At 38.7% G+C, this 17,880-nt stretch overlaps 1 protein-coding gene and 1 long non-coding RNA gene across 3 annotated transcripts in view; one reads left to right on the top strand and one right to left on the bottom strand.

The window, feature by feature from the left end:
* The window catches only part of CROT (carnitine O-octanoyltransferase), a 48,333-nt gene extending 38,848 nt beyond the window's left edge, over positions 1-9,485 (bottom strand). Inside the window, exons 1-5 of one of the 2 annotated variants that reach the window (XM_073898737.1) lie at positions 9,249-9,485; positions 8,655-8,708; positions 5,655-5,790; positions 1,874-1,998; positions 127-308 (exon numbers count right to left, since the gene is read on the bottom strand). In XM_073898737.1, the coding sequence (XP_073754838.1) occupies positions 127-308; positions 1,874-1,998; positions 5,655-5,769 (422 nt within the window). In that variant the 5' untranslated portion in view covers positions 5,770-5,790; positions 8,655-8,708; positions 9,249-9,485. Of the gene's footprint in view, positions 1-126; positions 309-1,873; positions 1,999-5,654; positions 5,791-8,654; positions 8,709-9,169 lie in introns of both variants that reach the window. The other variant, XM_073898738.1, reaches the window with a different exon arrangement.
* Positions 9,486-9,510: 25 nt separating this feature from the next.
* On the top strand, positions 9,511-14,062 carry LOC141373848 (uncharacterized). The gene is made up of 3 exons (XR_012380195.1): positions 9,511-9,685; positions 10,755-10,920; positions 12,098-14,062. It is a non-coding gene; the product is annotated as an uncharacterized lncRNA (long non-coding RNA).
* Positions 14,063-17,880: the final 3,818 nt, after the last annotated feature.

Raw genomic sequence — 17,880 nt, 5'->3', positions numbered from 1 at the left:
CATTATAAAACTTATAAACCAAGTAGTATCAACTGTAGTATCCTCATAAATAAATTAAGCTTCTCAACATGTTGCCACTTCAAACTTTGGGTGAATCTGTTACTAAATTCACATAACTGTCCTTACTTTCTTAATAGCTGCCAGTAGTTCAAGTTATGCCAAAGACTTATACTTCCTCTTTCCAACTGAGTGCCTTCCTTTGGAGGCCAGTAGTGTTCAATATGGGTTGCAGGACCAGCAAAATTGACATTCAGTTGCGATGGTAAGCGAACATCCAGATAGGCACAATTCAGCCACCATTCTTCCAGCTAAAAGAAATTAAGAATATCAACCTAATGCTATTGAGAATACTTGAATGTGTAACTGCAAGGAAAAAAAAGCTGTATTTGTTCTTTTCTCTTTACTCTTTAACACTTAAAAACGTTTTCTTACCCACATCCATTGTAAACTAACAACGGATTTTATTATACATAAATCTTACCTCAGTAAGTTTGTTCTGAAAGCAAAAAAATTAAGAAATAAAAACATGTTTTCTTGTTTTAAATCATCATAGATATTGAAAAATGCTATTGTGATCATTTCTTTTTTTTGGAACTACAGGATCTTAAATAGGTAGCTTAACTACACTATCAAAAACAGGCTTAACTACACTATCAAAAACAGGCAAAAAGAAAGCACTGAAAAGGTATCTTTTCAGACGGATCATACTGGAGTCACAAATACCAAACTAAGTACTTAGGTGTGTTTTCCCAGAGCACCTTGGGTAAATAAATATAAAACAAATCCTCACTTAATTTTAACAACTATTAAGGCATTCGCAATTATCCTTTTCCAAGCAAAAACTGAAATACTAAATCAAAAATATAAAATCTTTTCAGTACACTTAAAACTAATTTAGATTTTTCAGAGCCAGAGCTTTATGTGTCCCTCTTTTACAACATGCAATTGAATTTCATGCGTAAGTAAGCAGATCTCATCAAACTATCTGGAGTTATTTTTTAAGAAACTGATGTTATAAACTATAATCAATCGTTCAGAAAAAGAAATAAGCAAAAGGATACAGACTTCTTTACCTTTACCCTGATTTAATTAAAATCACTCAAGTCTCAAGATTGAGAATAAGGGAATCTGGAAGTATAAAATTTTATTATTCCATCATAGGTATCAATGACTAATGGAAAGATCAGCTTCCTTTTTATTTCTAAAACTTAAAGAAAAAAACTTAAAGATAGCTACTCCTGATTTCTAGATTAAGGCAATGTTTTTTAATTACAAAAACTTATCCTCTGGTTCATACTACAGAAGTAATTAAGCTGAAGAAGTCAAAGATTCCCTGTAGGAAATTATTGAGTGCCTCAGTAATTATTATACCAACATCTCCCCTTCAATCTATCTAACTAAAACACATAATACTCATAACCATTCTCCACTCCAATTTTGTAATGGCCCTTTCTCTCCCATATGATGTTTAAATATTTGTATGCCACCTACGTGGTAGGTCCATTTTTAGTGTCTGGAGTTTTTTCAGGCTGGGATTACCTGAACAAAATGTTTCTCATAAGCAAGGTCTACAGATTACCTCCATCAGAACTACATGGGACAGCTGTTAAAATAAGGGTTTCTGGGCCCCCATTCAGAATCACTGATCCCAGGAAACCTGTATTTTGACAAGTTCCCCATATAAGAAAAGAGCTCACACACAACATTCAAAACTCCCTAGAGTTAAACAATTCATTAAGTCTTTTATATGACTATAACAATGACTGAAAGGCCATTTACACTAATAATTTTAAAATAAAAGCTATTCACATTTTTATTTTTCATTCTTTAGGTATCATCAATTTTCTAATTCTAGGTACAATAACATAAATACCCAATTTCTTTTTCCTTTTGCCCTTTCAAGTAATTTCTGGTGCAGTTTTCTTCCAATACCATCTTGAAATTTTTGGACAGTTTCTTTAGTTCTTTTGTATTCTTCTTTATTTGCAAACGGCTTTACTACAAGGAAAAAATATGCATTAAAATATTTAGACATCAAGTACCACAAACTCACCTCCACTATTACACAAATAATGTAGACTCAATTATGTAAAACAATTATGTATGCATTAATTACCATAGCAGTCCAATAAATCATAGAGTTTACAACATGAAAATGACTGAAAAGCAACCTAGCAAAATGCTGTAAAAAAAATTAAACGGTGGATACTATGTAATCTGATAACCATTAAAATCATTCTGGATGATGACATTTAAAATGATAAAGACAGGACTATCCTCTAGCTATTGGTCCAACAGAGAAGTAAATCCTGTTTAGCAATGAATAAGAGAAATTAGAGCTTGTTTCCAACTAATGTTCAAGCAGAGCCTTGAACATCATGTATGTAAATGCAATACGTATGTAAATCTAAGTATAAAGCCTGTCCAGAATCAATAATGGTTTCCTTCCCCAAAAAAGGAGGGAGGGGATAGGGGTTTCTAGTCCATGAAAATGAAAACCAACTGTTCTGAAAATTAAGCTACAGACAAAAGTCAATTAGTAATCAAAGTACATTAATATCTTCCTTCTGCTTTATTTTGTCTCTTCAAAGTACTGTCTTAAAGTCAATTTAAATAGCTGTATTTAGAAAAACTACAAGCGAAATGAATAATAAAATAGAGCAAATAATCAGTAAAGTTTTTAAAAAAGAAACTAGAATTCCCAGATAAAAGTAAATGAGGAAAAAAAGGAAGAAATTTTAAAAATATCAGAGGACTTTCATTTAAACTAAGTGAACTAAATGCATACATTTATCTCTAATCCTTCTAGAAGCTCACTAAAATGACAGTAATTAAAAAGGCATAAATCTATAAGGACAAAGAATGTGAAAGGAGAGGGCAGCAGACCAGTTAAGCTAACATTTCACACATTAGAAAACAGATGAGAAAACGGTAACTGAATTTGCAGAATGGAGAAAGTTAATATCTAAAGCCTGGAGAGTGGAAGGTAAGAAAAGACAAGGTAGGGTTAAGTGCAAACCAGGAAGCAAGCCAATGCCTGCAGTAGAATCCCAGAAAGGTTAAAAAATTCAAGGCAAATGGACTTCCAAAGGGGCAAAGAGAGACTGAAAACGGGTTGCTTAAAGGTGTTCAGAAGCAGCAGACAACAGTCCCACCCACACCCACACCTGTAGATCTTTCTCCACTCTGGAAAGCCAGGCAACTTCCTACCAACACGAGTAGAAATCTAGAGTTCTACTCTTCGGACAAATTGAACCAGAGAAGCAGCATAAATAGATCCTAACCCATATTGAAAAAAAGAGAGATTATAATCAAAGTGTACACCCAGAACAATAAGCCTTCCAGCCTCCTTCCCCTAGTTAGCTCCAAAACACTAGATACCAGGGTCACACCTTCTAAATAAAAGAGGACTCTTCTCTGGGGAAATGGATCAGTCCAAGAGAAGTATGACTGATATCTGGGCATGCTCCGGTGGAACTGCTAGATCTCTGCAACAAGGCTCACTAGAAGGCCCACTGGTCACCAAGCCCCTACCCATGCACACAGAACTCTCAATCAGCTTTTTAGGGCCTTTTAAAAATGAATGACTAATGATTGTCAGATATTTGAGGAAAGCCTCTCACATGAGAATCAAAGAGCAGAATAAGCAAAAACAGGATTGGTGACACCCAACAGTAAATAGACCAGAAAGGAAAAGGCACTAATAATGAGGGAAATAATTTTTTAATCAAAAGCTTAGTCCAGAACACCCCAGATCCAATTAACAGGAGTTCCGGAAAGAGAGGGCAAAGAAAGGAGGAGAAAACTACCCAAGAAAAGGTATTTTGAAAATTTCCTAAAATTACATGAATTTTTTTAAACTTCAAAGAATCTACTGAATATTCAGAGAAATAAATGAAAAAATCTATACACTAAGGGACATCAAGAAGTTCAGAATGGTAGGGATAAAGAAAAAGGTTTCCAAATATATCCAGAGTGTAAAAAACAAGTCACAAATAAAGGATCAAACAAAATGGCATCTCAGGAGGAACAAACAGTACCTTCAAAACTCTTAAGAAAAATCATTTCCAACCCAGAATATTTTATACTCAACCAAAAAATCAAGTATGGGGGTAGAATAAAATTTTAAGTCTTACATTCTTTCCTTTCCAGAAACACTTTTTCTCAAGTAGCTACTGAAGATGCACTTCACAAAAAAAGTGAAAAGAGGAAGAAAAACAAAGACAGGAACCAGGGAATCCAACACAGGAGAGAGAAGTAAAAAGAACTGCCAGAGATGGGGGAAGGAAAGCTCCAAGGTAACAGCTGTCCAGCCAACTCAAGAAAAGTAAACACTAATTGGAGCAAAAGGGGAGAGGGCTCCAGGAGGAATGTCTCCAAGAAATGAAACTGAGAGAATAGCTTATGTATATAATGTATAGGTACTTATCTACATACATATTATGTAACATGTATATAATGTAGTCAGGAATTTTCAGTGTATTGAAGTATTTGGGAGTGAATTACTTAAGGATACAAAGCAAAATAAGCAAATGAAAAATGAGCAAAACAAAACAATGCCATAAAAAGGCATTCAAGGGGCGCCTGGGTGGCTCAGTCATTAAGCTTCGGCTCAGGTCATGATCCCAGGGTCCTGGGATCAAGCCCTGCATCGGGCTCCCTGCTCTGGGGGAAGCCTGCTTCTCCCTCTCCCACTCCCCCTGCTTGTGTTCCCTCTCTCGCCGTCTCTCTCTGTCAAATAAATAAATAAAATCTTTAAAGAAAAAAAAAAAGGCATTCAAACTACACTGAATGGCTCTCTTGTGAATAACTGCATAACGATAAACCCTAGATGGTCAGGTAAATTAGCTCAGGTACATACTGATTTAAATCAGGTGAAACCTGGAATTAAATCAGGTGAGTACTAATTTAACCCAAATGGTGATTTTGTACAACTATACTGAAAGAATGAAAAGGAAAATGTGGGTATGTTGGATTGCCTATATGTTGGGTGTGAAGAGTGGGAAGGTTAAAGGTGTGAAAGAGCTAAATCCACATCTTCTTAGGAACAAATTTATAATAGCCACAACTAAAAAAACCTAAGAAATACTAGTATAAAAGTTTACTTCAAATCCGGAGATAAACAATACACAAAAAAAAAAGAAAACATTTGTCTGAGGGAGTAGGATTGGGGTGGGGAGTGGAAAAAAAGGCAGAGGCCTACTACTTTTTATTATAAACCTAATAGCAGGTTTATAGGCTTTTTAAACTATGGAAAAATTAACTTGAGAGATAAAGACAGAAAAGTCCTGGACATTTTTAAATGCCTTTGTTTTTTTGGTGTTTTTTTGAGAGAGAGAGCACGAGCAGGTGGGGATGGAGGGGCAGAGGGAAGGGGAAGAGGAACAGAGAATCTTAAGCAGGATCCATGCCCAGCTCGGAGCCCAACACAGGGCTCGATCTCAGGACCCTGAGATCCTGACCTGAGACAAAATCAAGAGTTGGACACTCAACCGACAGAGCCACCCAGGCGCTCCAAGTTCTGGACATTTTAAGGATACTTTAATTATCATGAGCCTAAAGGAAAAAGCAATTAGACCTTCATCTACTTCTAATACTTTCAGTTTTCTAAGTTGCTAATAATATTATTATATACTAGAAGATTACAAACATACCTGATTCAAGGTATTTTTTTAATGATTCTTCAAGCGAAGGAACAGGCAGAGATGGAAGAGAATCCTGGTACTGAAATGTTCGTTCTTCAGTTGATTTAGCCAACTGATTTTCCATGATGCAAGCACAACAGGAAGACTAAAGAAAAAAGCCCTGACAGTTTTAATATCATAAATATTCTTATATATGCTAGTTCTAATTCACTAAATCATTATTTAGGGACCACAGTATATCCAGAATTTGGTCCTAGCCCTGGAGGAAGAAACTTGTCGGAGAAAATCAATTAAAAAAAAAAAAAAGCATTGACTCCAAGTGCTGGAATTCAAGGAGTCATCAGTGGAACTAGTGTAGTTTTGATTTACTGAGCACCCACTATTTGCCAAGTAGTACAACAGGTGTGAGAGAAGATATTTATCTAATCTTCATATTATCCCTGCCTTTTGACAGTCACCTCCAGTCTGCATATGAAGAAATCAAAACTCAAGAGATTAGCAACTTTCCTAAGGTCCAATCCACATCTCTTTCATCAAAATCTTCGCCCAACATTAAAGCTAAGTGAGAGTGGATGAGGAATCTCTCGGTAGGTCTAAATGGGTAGGTAGAGTGCAGTTGTGAAGAAAAGTATGATGGGTGGAAAGAGAGAACTCTCTAGAATAAGAGCAGTTTAAGACTCTTCCAGCTGTAGAATATCACAGAATTCCTAAATCATGACAAGCTGCTGTAGCCTACTTATGCAGATGGTTTGAGGCCTACACAGAACAGTTTCAAGTATCCCAAAGCAATCTTAAACATTTACCACAAATTTATTAATTTTCCTCAGAGAAATCAAACTAACCCAAAATGTGAATGAGGTACACAGATGTTAAATGGAAAATGAGATTTCTCAAATAAGCCTTTAAAAATTAAGTTATATATTATAATAGTAATTGAGAAATCAAGGAACATTAATAAGAATTACCTGCCTTTCACGGGCTGGCCCTCGATCAGAAGGACTTGGGCCCCCCACGAGCGGCGCCGGGGAGTGGGTCTTCCGAACACCACATTTCCCGCGCCCCATCGCGGGGCGGGGATTCGGCGCTGGGCTCATTACCTGCCTTTCAAATACCACTTTTTAAATTAATAGCAAAGCCAAACAAAATATTCCACTCACAGAAGGTTATGGAATAAAACATTATCAAAAGCTAGGGTGTGGGGCGCCTGGGTGGCTCAGTTGGGCGGCTGCCTTCGGCTCGGGTCATGATCCTGGGGTCCTCGGATCGAGCCCCGCATCGGGCTCCCTGCTCAGCAGAGAGCCTGCTTCTCCCTCTCCCTCTGCCTGCCACTCTGCCTACTTGTGCTCTCTCTGTCAAATAAGTAAATAAAATCTTAAAAAAAAAAAAAAAAGCTAGGGTGTGGCAGAGGTTGTTATTGGTCAATATAAATTGTCTCCTTTTTTTCTTAACAGAATCCTGAGTTCCAACTGGTTTTAAAGCCACACAGCTTTATCTTTTCTACCCTGCCCTGGAGCTCAGCAGGACTTTGTAATGTGTCTCCTCCAGGTCATGCCAGGTCATTTGTATTCTCCCTGTGTTTTCTCTCCTCACTGCCTAACAGGTAGGACCAACTGAAGCAGCACCTTGCAACTGTTTATGGAAGCCACATATTGAGGTTGTCAGAATCTTCCTACTAGCCCTAGCCTCCTCCCACTAGATGTATGATAAAACACTTACTCATGTCATTGTATTTTGGGCTTTCATTGTCAGGGTAAAAGAATTTAACCTATAACACTAAAATAAAGATTTAATCCAAAAGCAAGACACAACAAAGATCTCCTAATTCCTCAGCTTCTTCCCATATAATGACTTTGGCTGTACTTTATTTTGACCATCCATAAATATTAGTTTTAAACCCAATGGAAATACAGGTAAATACCAACTCCACCACTCTCTAGCCATGAGCTTCTGGGCAACTAACTTTAACTGAATTTCCTTACCTGTAGAGAGGATAATCATATAATCAGAAAGAGGTGTTATTAGGACTATTTTTAAATGCCTACAAAAACACATTATAAAAATAATCTAGTTGAGACAACCATATTATGCTAGGCAAAATTTCCAGGAATGGCTCCCATGATTCCACCCTTATACTCCCCAGAACCTGTGACTATAAGGAGATCAGCACTTCATGATTGTGACCATGTTGTCTTATACAGCACAGGTAACCTTAAATAGATTATCCAGGTGGGTCTAATCACTGGAGCCCTCAGGAGGAGAATGCTTTCTCCAGCAGCGGGCTGTAGATGAGCCAGGGAGATTAAAAGCACGAAAAGGAATGAAGGCACTGTCTGGATATGAAGATACAAGTGGTCTTACGGACGTGAGAAAGCCCCCAGCTGGAAGCCAGTGAGGATATGGGGACCTCGGTCCTACAACTGCATGAAAATGAATTCTGCCAACAACCTCAACTAGCCTACAGGTGGATTCTTTCCCAAAGTCTCCAGAAAAGGACCCGGAACTACAGAAACCTTTATTTCAGTTTTGTGAGATGCTAAGCAGAGTATACAGCTAAACCTACCTGGACCTCAGATCTATAGAAGCTGTGAGATAACCAATTTGTGATTTTGTTTTTGAACTGTTAAGTTTGTAATAAATTGTCGTTGGCAACAAGATTCTAATACATATATATAGAAAAGATACCCTAATTCGTTGTATACCTCCCTACTACTACTACTACTTAATGGACTCTAGAAAACTGATACCAAGACTACCAATCCCATGCTTACTAGTCTTAACTCACCAAAAGGTACACACTGAAAATGTGAATTACCTGATTCGTTCAGGAAGGATTATTCTGAATTCTCTACCACGAAGATTAAATAATTCCAAAAGAACCTACATATGCATTAAGAAAATGATGCCACTGGAATTAATTACAGTAGGCTTCCTCGGGGCAATAAAATGTAAACCATGAAAATAAAATGGAAAACAGAATCAGGAAAGTAAGTAAAACATAGTGTCACATACCGTCACACCAAGATGAACTGCTTAGGACTGCCAGGAGCTTGCTGCAACAATCCTGTTTTGAGAACACAGGGGTTTGAACTAGGCTGGTGACCGTGGAAAGGAAAAAACAAGCTTGACAACTGCAGGGGGTGCGGGGGATTTTAACAAAAACTGGTGGAAGACAAAAAATCTAGAGACTGGGAACCCCAAGACTTAAACTGTTGGGAATCACAGCAAACACGTACAAACTTCATCTGCTAAAAAGAGCTGGCTAACAATTACTGTAGGATTAACCAGGCTTCGGACAACCACACTCTCATCACACAAAGTGCCTCCCGGTGCCCGGTCTCAGGGCGACAAGGAGTTCAAAGCTCGGCTGGAGAAAACGGGGGTGCAGAGTGCGACGAGAGCTCAGCCTCCTCCCACCACACCAAGAGCAGCTCTGGACACTCAAGAAGCCAAGTGAGAGAAATCTAAATAAGCAGCGCTACGGACCAGCCCAGCGGCCCAACCTCCGACCCCCGCAGGCAACATGCCTGACAACACGACGCTCCCGCCGAGCCCTGGCACTTCCGCCGTTGTACTCTATTTAACTCTATTCTAAGCAACCTAACTTTCTCCCACGATGCCCAAGGTTTCGGGTTGGAAGAGAGCGCTGTCTCGTTGGGCCTGCGGGTCCTCGCCGCTTGCGCTCCACCTACTCCGCCACAGCCGCTAGCTGAGGAGCGGGAATTGGACGGAAAGCCGCGAGGGTCCCGCCCCGCGGTCACCGGAGAACGACGATTGGATGGAAAGCCGCGAGGGTCCCGCCCGGTAGTTGAAGCCGGGGACCCGCCGGGCCTGCGGTCTGGGAGGACCCAGCCCCTCCTCCCGTGGGCGTCCTCCGCAGAGAGGTCGGGTATAGGCTGCGCGCCTGGGAAAGGCTTCCCGGACGCGCGAGGAACTGCCCAAGCCCTGCGGCGTAGCAGTTAACTACTTGTTGCAGGTGGAGCACCAGGCCGGGTCAGGGGATACCGCGGAGACTCGGGTCCCGCAGTGCTGCACCCACGCAGGTACACTTAAACCTCTGGGACCGATTCAGGAACTGGTGGCTTAGACTCGTTTTCACCCACTTTGTGCAAGACCCGGCGCCCTGTTTCCCTTCCTCTTCTAGCCCCAAGCTCTGGCTTACCAGTCGCTCCTCCCCCGTAACAGTGAGACTCTTTTGCAACCCCAAGCAAGAATTTATACTAATGCCTCTGAAGAGAATCTTGTTCACTCTGTGTCCTGCTGGCAAGAGAGCAGTAACCGCAAAGATCTCTACTTACTCTCTTTTCCTTTATCCAGCTGAGACTGAAGTTGGCCCAGCGTAGATAATGCTGGAGCACTCTGCAGCATGCCTGGCTTCCCTACCCTTCTACACTTCTTCCTGATCCCAAGCTCCGTGAAGCCCCGAGGGATGCTCACCCTACAAGCCTGGGGTTAATCTTTTCCTATTGTGCCAAAAAATGGGAGTTTTTAACCAAAGTGGAGCTAGACAAGTTCAAGAGGATCATAATGTAATTAACTTAGTTTCACAGGCTAGTCTATTTTACATTTCCCTTTTGAAACAAAAGATACTGTTTCGGTTTTCATTTTAAATACATTGTTTCCTTTTTGTGGAAGAAAAGACCAATCGTTTACACTGGCTCTGAACCAGGTATCAATTATAAAGAACCGGATTTCAGATAAACATGTCTTTACAGGTCCCAGTCCTTTATCTGTCTTTCCTAACTCCCTTACTGGTTAAATCTGACCTGAACGCAATTGAAGCCGTGTATAATCGGATATTCACTTGGTGTGAATAGTCGTAAGTTTTCTACGGAACTATTAACGTGTTTAATTACAGAGCAGCTCCAACCCTTGCTGGAGGTGTTGCATAATATATGACTGCACACCTTTCTAATAAAAGTTCTGAATTCTGAGATATACCAGGCCAAAAAGTCTTCAGATACGAAATTGTAAATTACTTGTAGTAGTTATTTCTGAAGCTGTGATAAAGAACATATCTCAAAGTATGTAAATGCTGTGTTCTGGATAACGTTAAAATTGGCTTACAAGGTAGTATTCTTTTTTTAAAATTTTTATTTATTTATGTGACAGAGAGACACAGCGAGAGAGGGAACACAAGCAGGGGGAGTGGGAGAGGGAGAAGCAGTCTTCCCGCAGAGCCGGGAGCCCGAAGCGGGGCTCGATTCCAGGACCCTGGGATCATGACCTGAGCCAAAGGCAGACGCTTATCGACTGAGCCACCCAGACGCCCCACAAGGTAGTATTCTTAAACAGAGTAATTTTTAAAAACTGCTCAAAAGACTTCATTGTAGTTTTTTCTTCTTCCTGCTGAGTTTTGGCACCTCTTAAAAAGTTTGTGCATGTTTAATGCCTGTTGGTGGCATAGAATTTAGGGTCTCTTACCTTCACTGTCTCCTACCCTGGATATTGATTTATCCAGGAATCTTTTCTGTAAAGATTCCTGGATTCTTGGAAGGGGAAAAAAATGTGGACTGAATGAAAATGACAGGAACAGAGACTTGAATGTGTAGAGCAAAAAATGTAACCTTTTAAAATATGTTATACTGGTAAGTGTATGTACCCAGAGCCTAAAAAGCATATAAGTGATTTTTCTTCAAAATGAGTAATATGTATTTTAATGGTTGATTCCAAATTATGTTATGTTCAGGTTAAACCTGAACTACTTTGCATTTCCTAGAATGATGTGGGTGATATTGGCTAAAAGGACGATGTTTCAGGCACATGAAGTACATTGATAACAAGTTGTCCCAAGATTAAAAACTGATTGTGAATCAAAATACTTTTCTGGACAAAAACTTGTAGGTACTGTAAGTGGTGGTAATAAGTTTTTTTAAGTCGCCATAAAAGAGCTTTCATTTTTAGTCCTACATAGCTTTTTCTCACTATACTACAAACAGAAAAAGCCCTTATGGACAAGTCTAGATGAATTCCATAATAAAAAGTACAAAGCTACGAGAAGTTTGCATTTCCATCTGCACATCTAGCTTACTGCTAAGACTTGTAACTTTCATGAGATAGAAAACTGAAGGGACTCCATTTTAGAAAAGCTCTATCTCTGCTGTTTCTCTGCTAGGCCCCATTTACTCATGTTCTATATTTCATCTTGCATCTGAGTAAACCGAAGAAGCTATGTTCCCACTCCAGGGGTGGGAAGCAAGAAAGGTGATCATTTTCTGAGTTTTGTCTGGGGCCCCCATACACCTTATAACATCTTAAGAACAAACTGCAGTGGACGCTGGTGCCAGTAGCCTCTTCAGTGATTTACGGAGTTATACCTGTTGTTCATTGGACACTCACCTTTGATGGGACCCTAACCTGGATTCCTTTTTTTTGTGTGTGTGGTAGTTTTATGGCTTTATTAACACAAATATGAGGTGCACATAAGCTGTCTATTCATTTTCTTCACTGTGCAGCCTGGCATTGGGATTGGTGGCTCTGGTGGCCGGCTGGGCTGCTCTTTCCACAGTGGCTTTGCAGTTCTCAGAGGAGACATCGTGAGCAATCTCTGCACACTAAGATTTGTTGCACATCAGCAGCACTTCAAGCTCCTTGACACTGTGGACTAGAAACTTCCAGAAGCCACTGGGCAACTCAACAACCAATGTTGAGTATCAAGATCTGGCCCTTGAATCTTCTATGCACTCTATCATCACTGCCTCTGGGTTTCCACCAGTTGTGCTTAATTTTGACATACCGGTCTGACTGGTGCCAAATGAACTTCTTGATCCTCTTTTTAATGATCTTGGGCTTCACCAGAGGTCTGAGGGCATCCATGATGCCCAGTAACAGATGGCTGCCGCCTCCTCAGGCAGCGCTGAGGAAGAGAGCCTAACCTGAATTCCTGAAGGAACCATACCCTGGACCCCTTTCCAGTATAAAACCCTAATCTCAATGGAGAAATTCACTTCTCCTTTTCTGAGCCTCCCAGACACTCCATCTACTATATGGTATCACTTACGCTATTCATTAAACTCTGCTTTCATGTCTTCCTGGCTTGGGTTTTATTTCTATCCTGCACAAAGCCAAGGACCCTCTTCACTTTTCCCATGGGACCCTATTTGGGTCCTCAGACATGGCTTGCCTCCATCACTAAGAAGTAATGACGTAATGTATAAATAGCTCTAATCTATGGGATAGATCTTTACTTTCATCCCAATGCATAAAATGAACATATTGAAGAGATAATTATGTGATCTTTTATTTTTAATGGGGAGGACAGTAAAAAGGTGGTCATTTTGGGAAGCAGCCAACAGCAAACTAAAGCATGCTGGATGCAAAGAGACCAACCAGAGACTAAAAATTAACTCCACTACCAACGACAGATGAACACACAAGGGGCCTCTTTTTGGCACTGATCATTGTTTTGGGATTGCCTTTGATGATATTTACTGTATATAAAAATTTACCACCAGAATCCTGGGGAAGAGTTAAGGTAACTGTGATGTTTTATATCTGATATAAAATTCCTTATTACTAAACAGAACATAACATTTTTAAAAAATGTAAAGCCTTATCAATATATAATTTACATACCATAGTTTGCCCATTTGAAGTATGTAATCAGTGGCTTTTACTGTATTTACAGGGTTATGCAGTCACCATAATTGAATTTTAGAACATTTTTATCACTCCCCAAAGAGCACATTGTACCCATCAGCAGTCATTCCTCACCAACCCCCCAACTCCTACCTTCCCCCTTATGCAACCATTAATCTACTTTCTGTCTCTATAGATTTGCCTATTCTAGACACTTCATGTGAATAGGATCATACCATAGGCCTTTTGTGACTGGCTTCTTTCACTTCACATCATGTTTTCAAGATTTATCCATGTTGTAGCATCTACCTGTACTTCATTTCTTTTTATGGCTGAATGATATCACATTGTATGGATATACCACATTTTATCAATTTGTCAGTTGACAGGCATTTGGATTGTTTCTATCTCTTGGTTATCAAAATAATGCTGCTGCTGTACAAGTTTTTGTGTGAGCATATGTTTTCATACCTAGGAGCGGAATTGTTGGGTCATATACTAACTCTATTTTAACATTTTTAGAAACTGCCACGCTGCTTTCCACCACAGCAACTGCACCATTTTACATTCCCACCAACAAAGAATCAAGGTTCCAATTTCTCCACACCATAAAAACAGTAATAATATAACAGTAACACTTGTCATTGTATGTCCTTTTGGTTATAGCCACCCTAGTAGATGTGAAGTGTGAGTTCATTGTGGTTTTAATTTGCATTTCTATGAAGACTAATGATGTTGAGCATCTTTTCCTGTGCTTATTGACCAGTTGTGTATCTTTGGAGAAATATCTATTCAGATTTTTTACCCATTTTTTTTTAAACTGGCTTGTCTTTTTGTTGTTGAGTTTTAAGAGTTCTTTGTATATTCTGGATATAAATCTTATCAGATAAATGATTTGCAAATATTTTCCTTCCATCCTGTGTATTGTCTTTTCACTTTCTTGATAGTGTCCTTTGAACCACAGATGTTTTTAATTTTAATGATGTCCTAATCAGTCTAATATCACTTGTAATTTTGACAGTGTAGCTAAGAAGTCATTACCTAAGCTAAGATCATAAAGATATACTCGGGTGTTTTCTTCTAAGAGTTTTACCATTTTGGCTCTTGTACTTATGCCTATGATTCACCGTAAGTTACTTTTTATGTGTGGTGTGAGGAAGGGGTCCAAATTCACTCTTTTACATGTGGAAATCCAGTTGTCCCAGAATCATCTGTTGAAAACATTCTTTCCTCGTAAAACTGGCTTGGCTCCTTTGTCAAAAGTCAATGGAGTATAAATGTTAAGGCTTATTTCTGCACTCTCAACTCTCGTTTGTTCATCTATGTGTCTATTCTATGCCAGTACCACGTTGTCTTGATTATTACAGTTAAATTTTAAAATATGGAAGTCTGAGTTCTCTGACTTTGTGGGTCTTTTTTTCAAGATCGATTTGGCTATTTGGGATTTCCGTGTTTCCAAGGACCTAACATTTTGCAGGATAGCTAGGGACACCAGAATATACACCAAATTTGATTTAGTATATATATATTGACTTTTCATCTAGATTATGCTTCTGAGAAACCAATCTAATCTAGTTAGTGAACTGGAAATACCAGTGTTCTTCGTTCTTTCCAGTATCATGCAGCTATATCTCCATTTATACAATTGTTATGAAGAAAAAGGTATTTACAAACGTGAAGTTTAATGTGAATATTTGTTAATAACACTAGGTTTATAATCTATATATGGCATAATATTCATGTTAATGGCTATCTAGGGGATCTTTCCCCAGATAAAGAATAAGAGAAACAAGAGAAATAAGATAATAGAAATAATGTATATGTATCCTCAAAAGGACACCAGTCTTATTCCATTTAGTTTTTAAATAACTATAGTTTACCAAGAAAGTGCTGTGGTCAGCCCTCTAGAAAAACATCAGTTAGGGCCAATCATCAGGCCGTAGGCTACAAGGCAAATAGTATTATCAAGAATCTAACTTTGGTGCTCGCTTCGGCAGCACGTATACTAAACAAGAATCTAACTTTGAAAGTCATTTGAAAAACTGGTTACCATGGAATTGTGTGTGATCTTCCTGATTATATTTCATCATGTTTACTGACATTTGAAACTGAACTTGTTTTAGTTTTAGGAATATTTTTCCATTTTTAGTTGTGTTTTTATAACCAACAATATGAAATGTTCTACTAACATAAAAACTGTCTATCAATCAACATTAAGTGCTTAGAGGAAAATGTCAGATTTTGAGAATGACTTTTATTTTGTTACCTTTTTGTAATACACTGAATATTTTGTCTTTTTAAATTTGCATTCCTTATACCTCATATTTTGATACATATCTTATAATGTACTTTGTATATTAAAATACGTGTATATTTTCTTTGAGGTATATTGAAGGCATTGTATTATTTAAAATAATTCTGGGGTGCCTGGGTGGCTCAGTCGGTTAAGTGGCTGCCTTTGGCTCAGGGTCCTGGGATCGAGCCCCGCATTGGGCTCTCTGCTCAGCAGGGAGCCTGCTTCTCCCTTTTCCTCTGCCTACTTGTGCTCTCTCTCTTTCTCTGTCAAATAAATAAATAATCTAAAAAATAATAAAATAATTCTGGGTACTTAACCATCATTCTGCATGATTTTCTGGTTTGTTTGTTTTGTTTTTTTTTTTCTATCCTTCAGTTTTTAGAAAGGATACCATACACCAAACAGAGGGAACTTCATTATGGGTTTGTACAGAAGGGAAGGCGTCATGTTATTCTATATTTTTTCATCACAGTACCTTTACCAATTTGCAACTCCTCTGAGCTTCCATTTTTTTGTTTTGTTTTGTTTCCTTGCTTGTTTTTTGTCTATCATTCTTGTGACTAAACACTAACACTTAAAATTACCAAGAACTTTTTGAAAGTTTTATTAGAAGGATTTTTATGTCAGCCATGAGATGAGGTGAAGTCACCTGCTATGTCACACTTCCTTGTAATTATGGAACTTAAAAAAATTGGAAGCACAAATAACTGGAATTTATGTTTAGTGTATACCAAGATAATTGATGTTTATAAAGATCTGAGATGTTGCATAATCTCAAGGACCTTCTGAATTGCCAAAGAGATATGAAATTATGTTCTACATACTCAGGATCAAGCATTAGTTATTGTCATATTCTTGACAATCCTTCTATTACAAAGCAGAGGCAAACAAAGCATGGTGTGATGTTTGTACTACCATCTTTAATATCAAGAAGCTGAAGGAAGATTTCCATTTCTGCTTCAAATATCAAACTTACCTTCCCTCATAGTAGCATCCCCCTTTAGCATCCCCCATAATAGCATGCTAAAAAGGTTCAAAGCCTTGTCAAGTTTATCTAAACATATTAACATATAAGCGACTTGAGATATACACAGTATATGAATAAGATCTCTATTATAGTGAAATTAATTAAATACAAGTCCCTTTCCTTATTCTCTTTCCAGTTACTGGTTACTTTTCAAACACAAACTCATAAGGTTAGTATGCTTCTTTGAAGAAGTAATTTCATTTTTTATTAGAGCCAAGTGGAACCATGTGTTCCTTGTTGAAACTTCTAACAACTACTGATTTCTTCTGTACTGATAGTCCCTGTCTAGCTTTACTTGAATTCTATACATTCAGTATCTTTAAACTGTCCCATCTCTTGGGGCGCCTGGATGGCTCAGTCGGTTAAGCAACTGCCTTCAGCTCTGGTCATGATCTCAGGGTCCTGGGATCGAGCAGAGCCCCGCATCACTTCCGCGTTGGGCTCCTTGCACAGCCAGGAGCCTAGTTCTCCCTCTCCCTCTGCCCCTGCCCCCGCTTGTGTCCTCTCTCACTCTCTCCCTCTCTCTCAAATAAATTAATAAATTTTTTAAAAAAGTAATAAAATGTCCCATCTCAGCTAGTATATTTGTGCTTTCCTTTAAGCTTTCTCTTTCTCTGAATTCACGGGACCTCTTGAACAATCTTTGTCTTTTCATTTTTATTTCTGTCTTGTTATACCTCTGGGGCACATCACCTCATGTGAGCCTAAAGCTCACAGGACACATGTGATTTGTAGCCAGGCTTCCCAACTTGGCTCAAAGGCACTATGTTGATGTTGAGTGGTCTTGAAAATTCAGAGGCTGTGTTCAGTAATTATTTGGGTGTACAAATCTGGAGCTCAAGAGAAAGTTTATATGAGGCTTCAAAGAAAATATAACTATCATATGAAATTTCAGGGAGAAAAAGTAGTGAGTTTTTTAAGAGAGAACTTCAGCATCTACAGCTCTCCCTGTATCTCCTTATTCTGTACCTTGGGTTCTTCTCTGTGGTAACTCTTACTGTCCGTTGAAGTGCTGAAGTCCCCACCTAAATCAAGGAAATTCCCTTTTTTTAGTTCAATGAAGACAAACTTAAATTTTCAAAAGGAATACAAACAGGAATTTTAAGGCAAGTGTGTAGAAATGACAATACAAACTTATCCTAACAACTAAAATCTGGCCATAAAGTGGCTTAGCTGGTACCACCTGGTAGCTGTCTCAGCATATTCTAAAGCAATAATTTTCAAAATGGGGTGATTTTGCCCACCAAAATATTTTTGGAAATATTTCCAACGATCACAATGGTAAGTGGAGGTATTATTGACATTTAGTGGGGAGAGACCAGAGATGCTGCTAAATA

The sequence above is a fragment of the Callorhinus ursinus genome, unplaced genomic scaffold (genome assembly GCF_003265705.2).
Source record: "Callorhinus ursinus isolate GAN/ISIS: 27379988/994484 unplaced genomic scaffold, GSC_fseal_2.0 scaffold12, whole genome shotgun sequence".
Lineage (NCBI taxonomy): Eukaryota > Metazoa > Chordata > Mammalia > Carnivora > Otariidae > Callorhinus > Callorhinus ursinus.
This window is presented reverse-complemented; position numbering and strand designations above follow the sequence as displayed.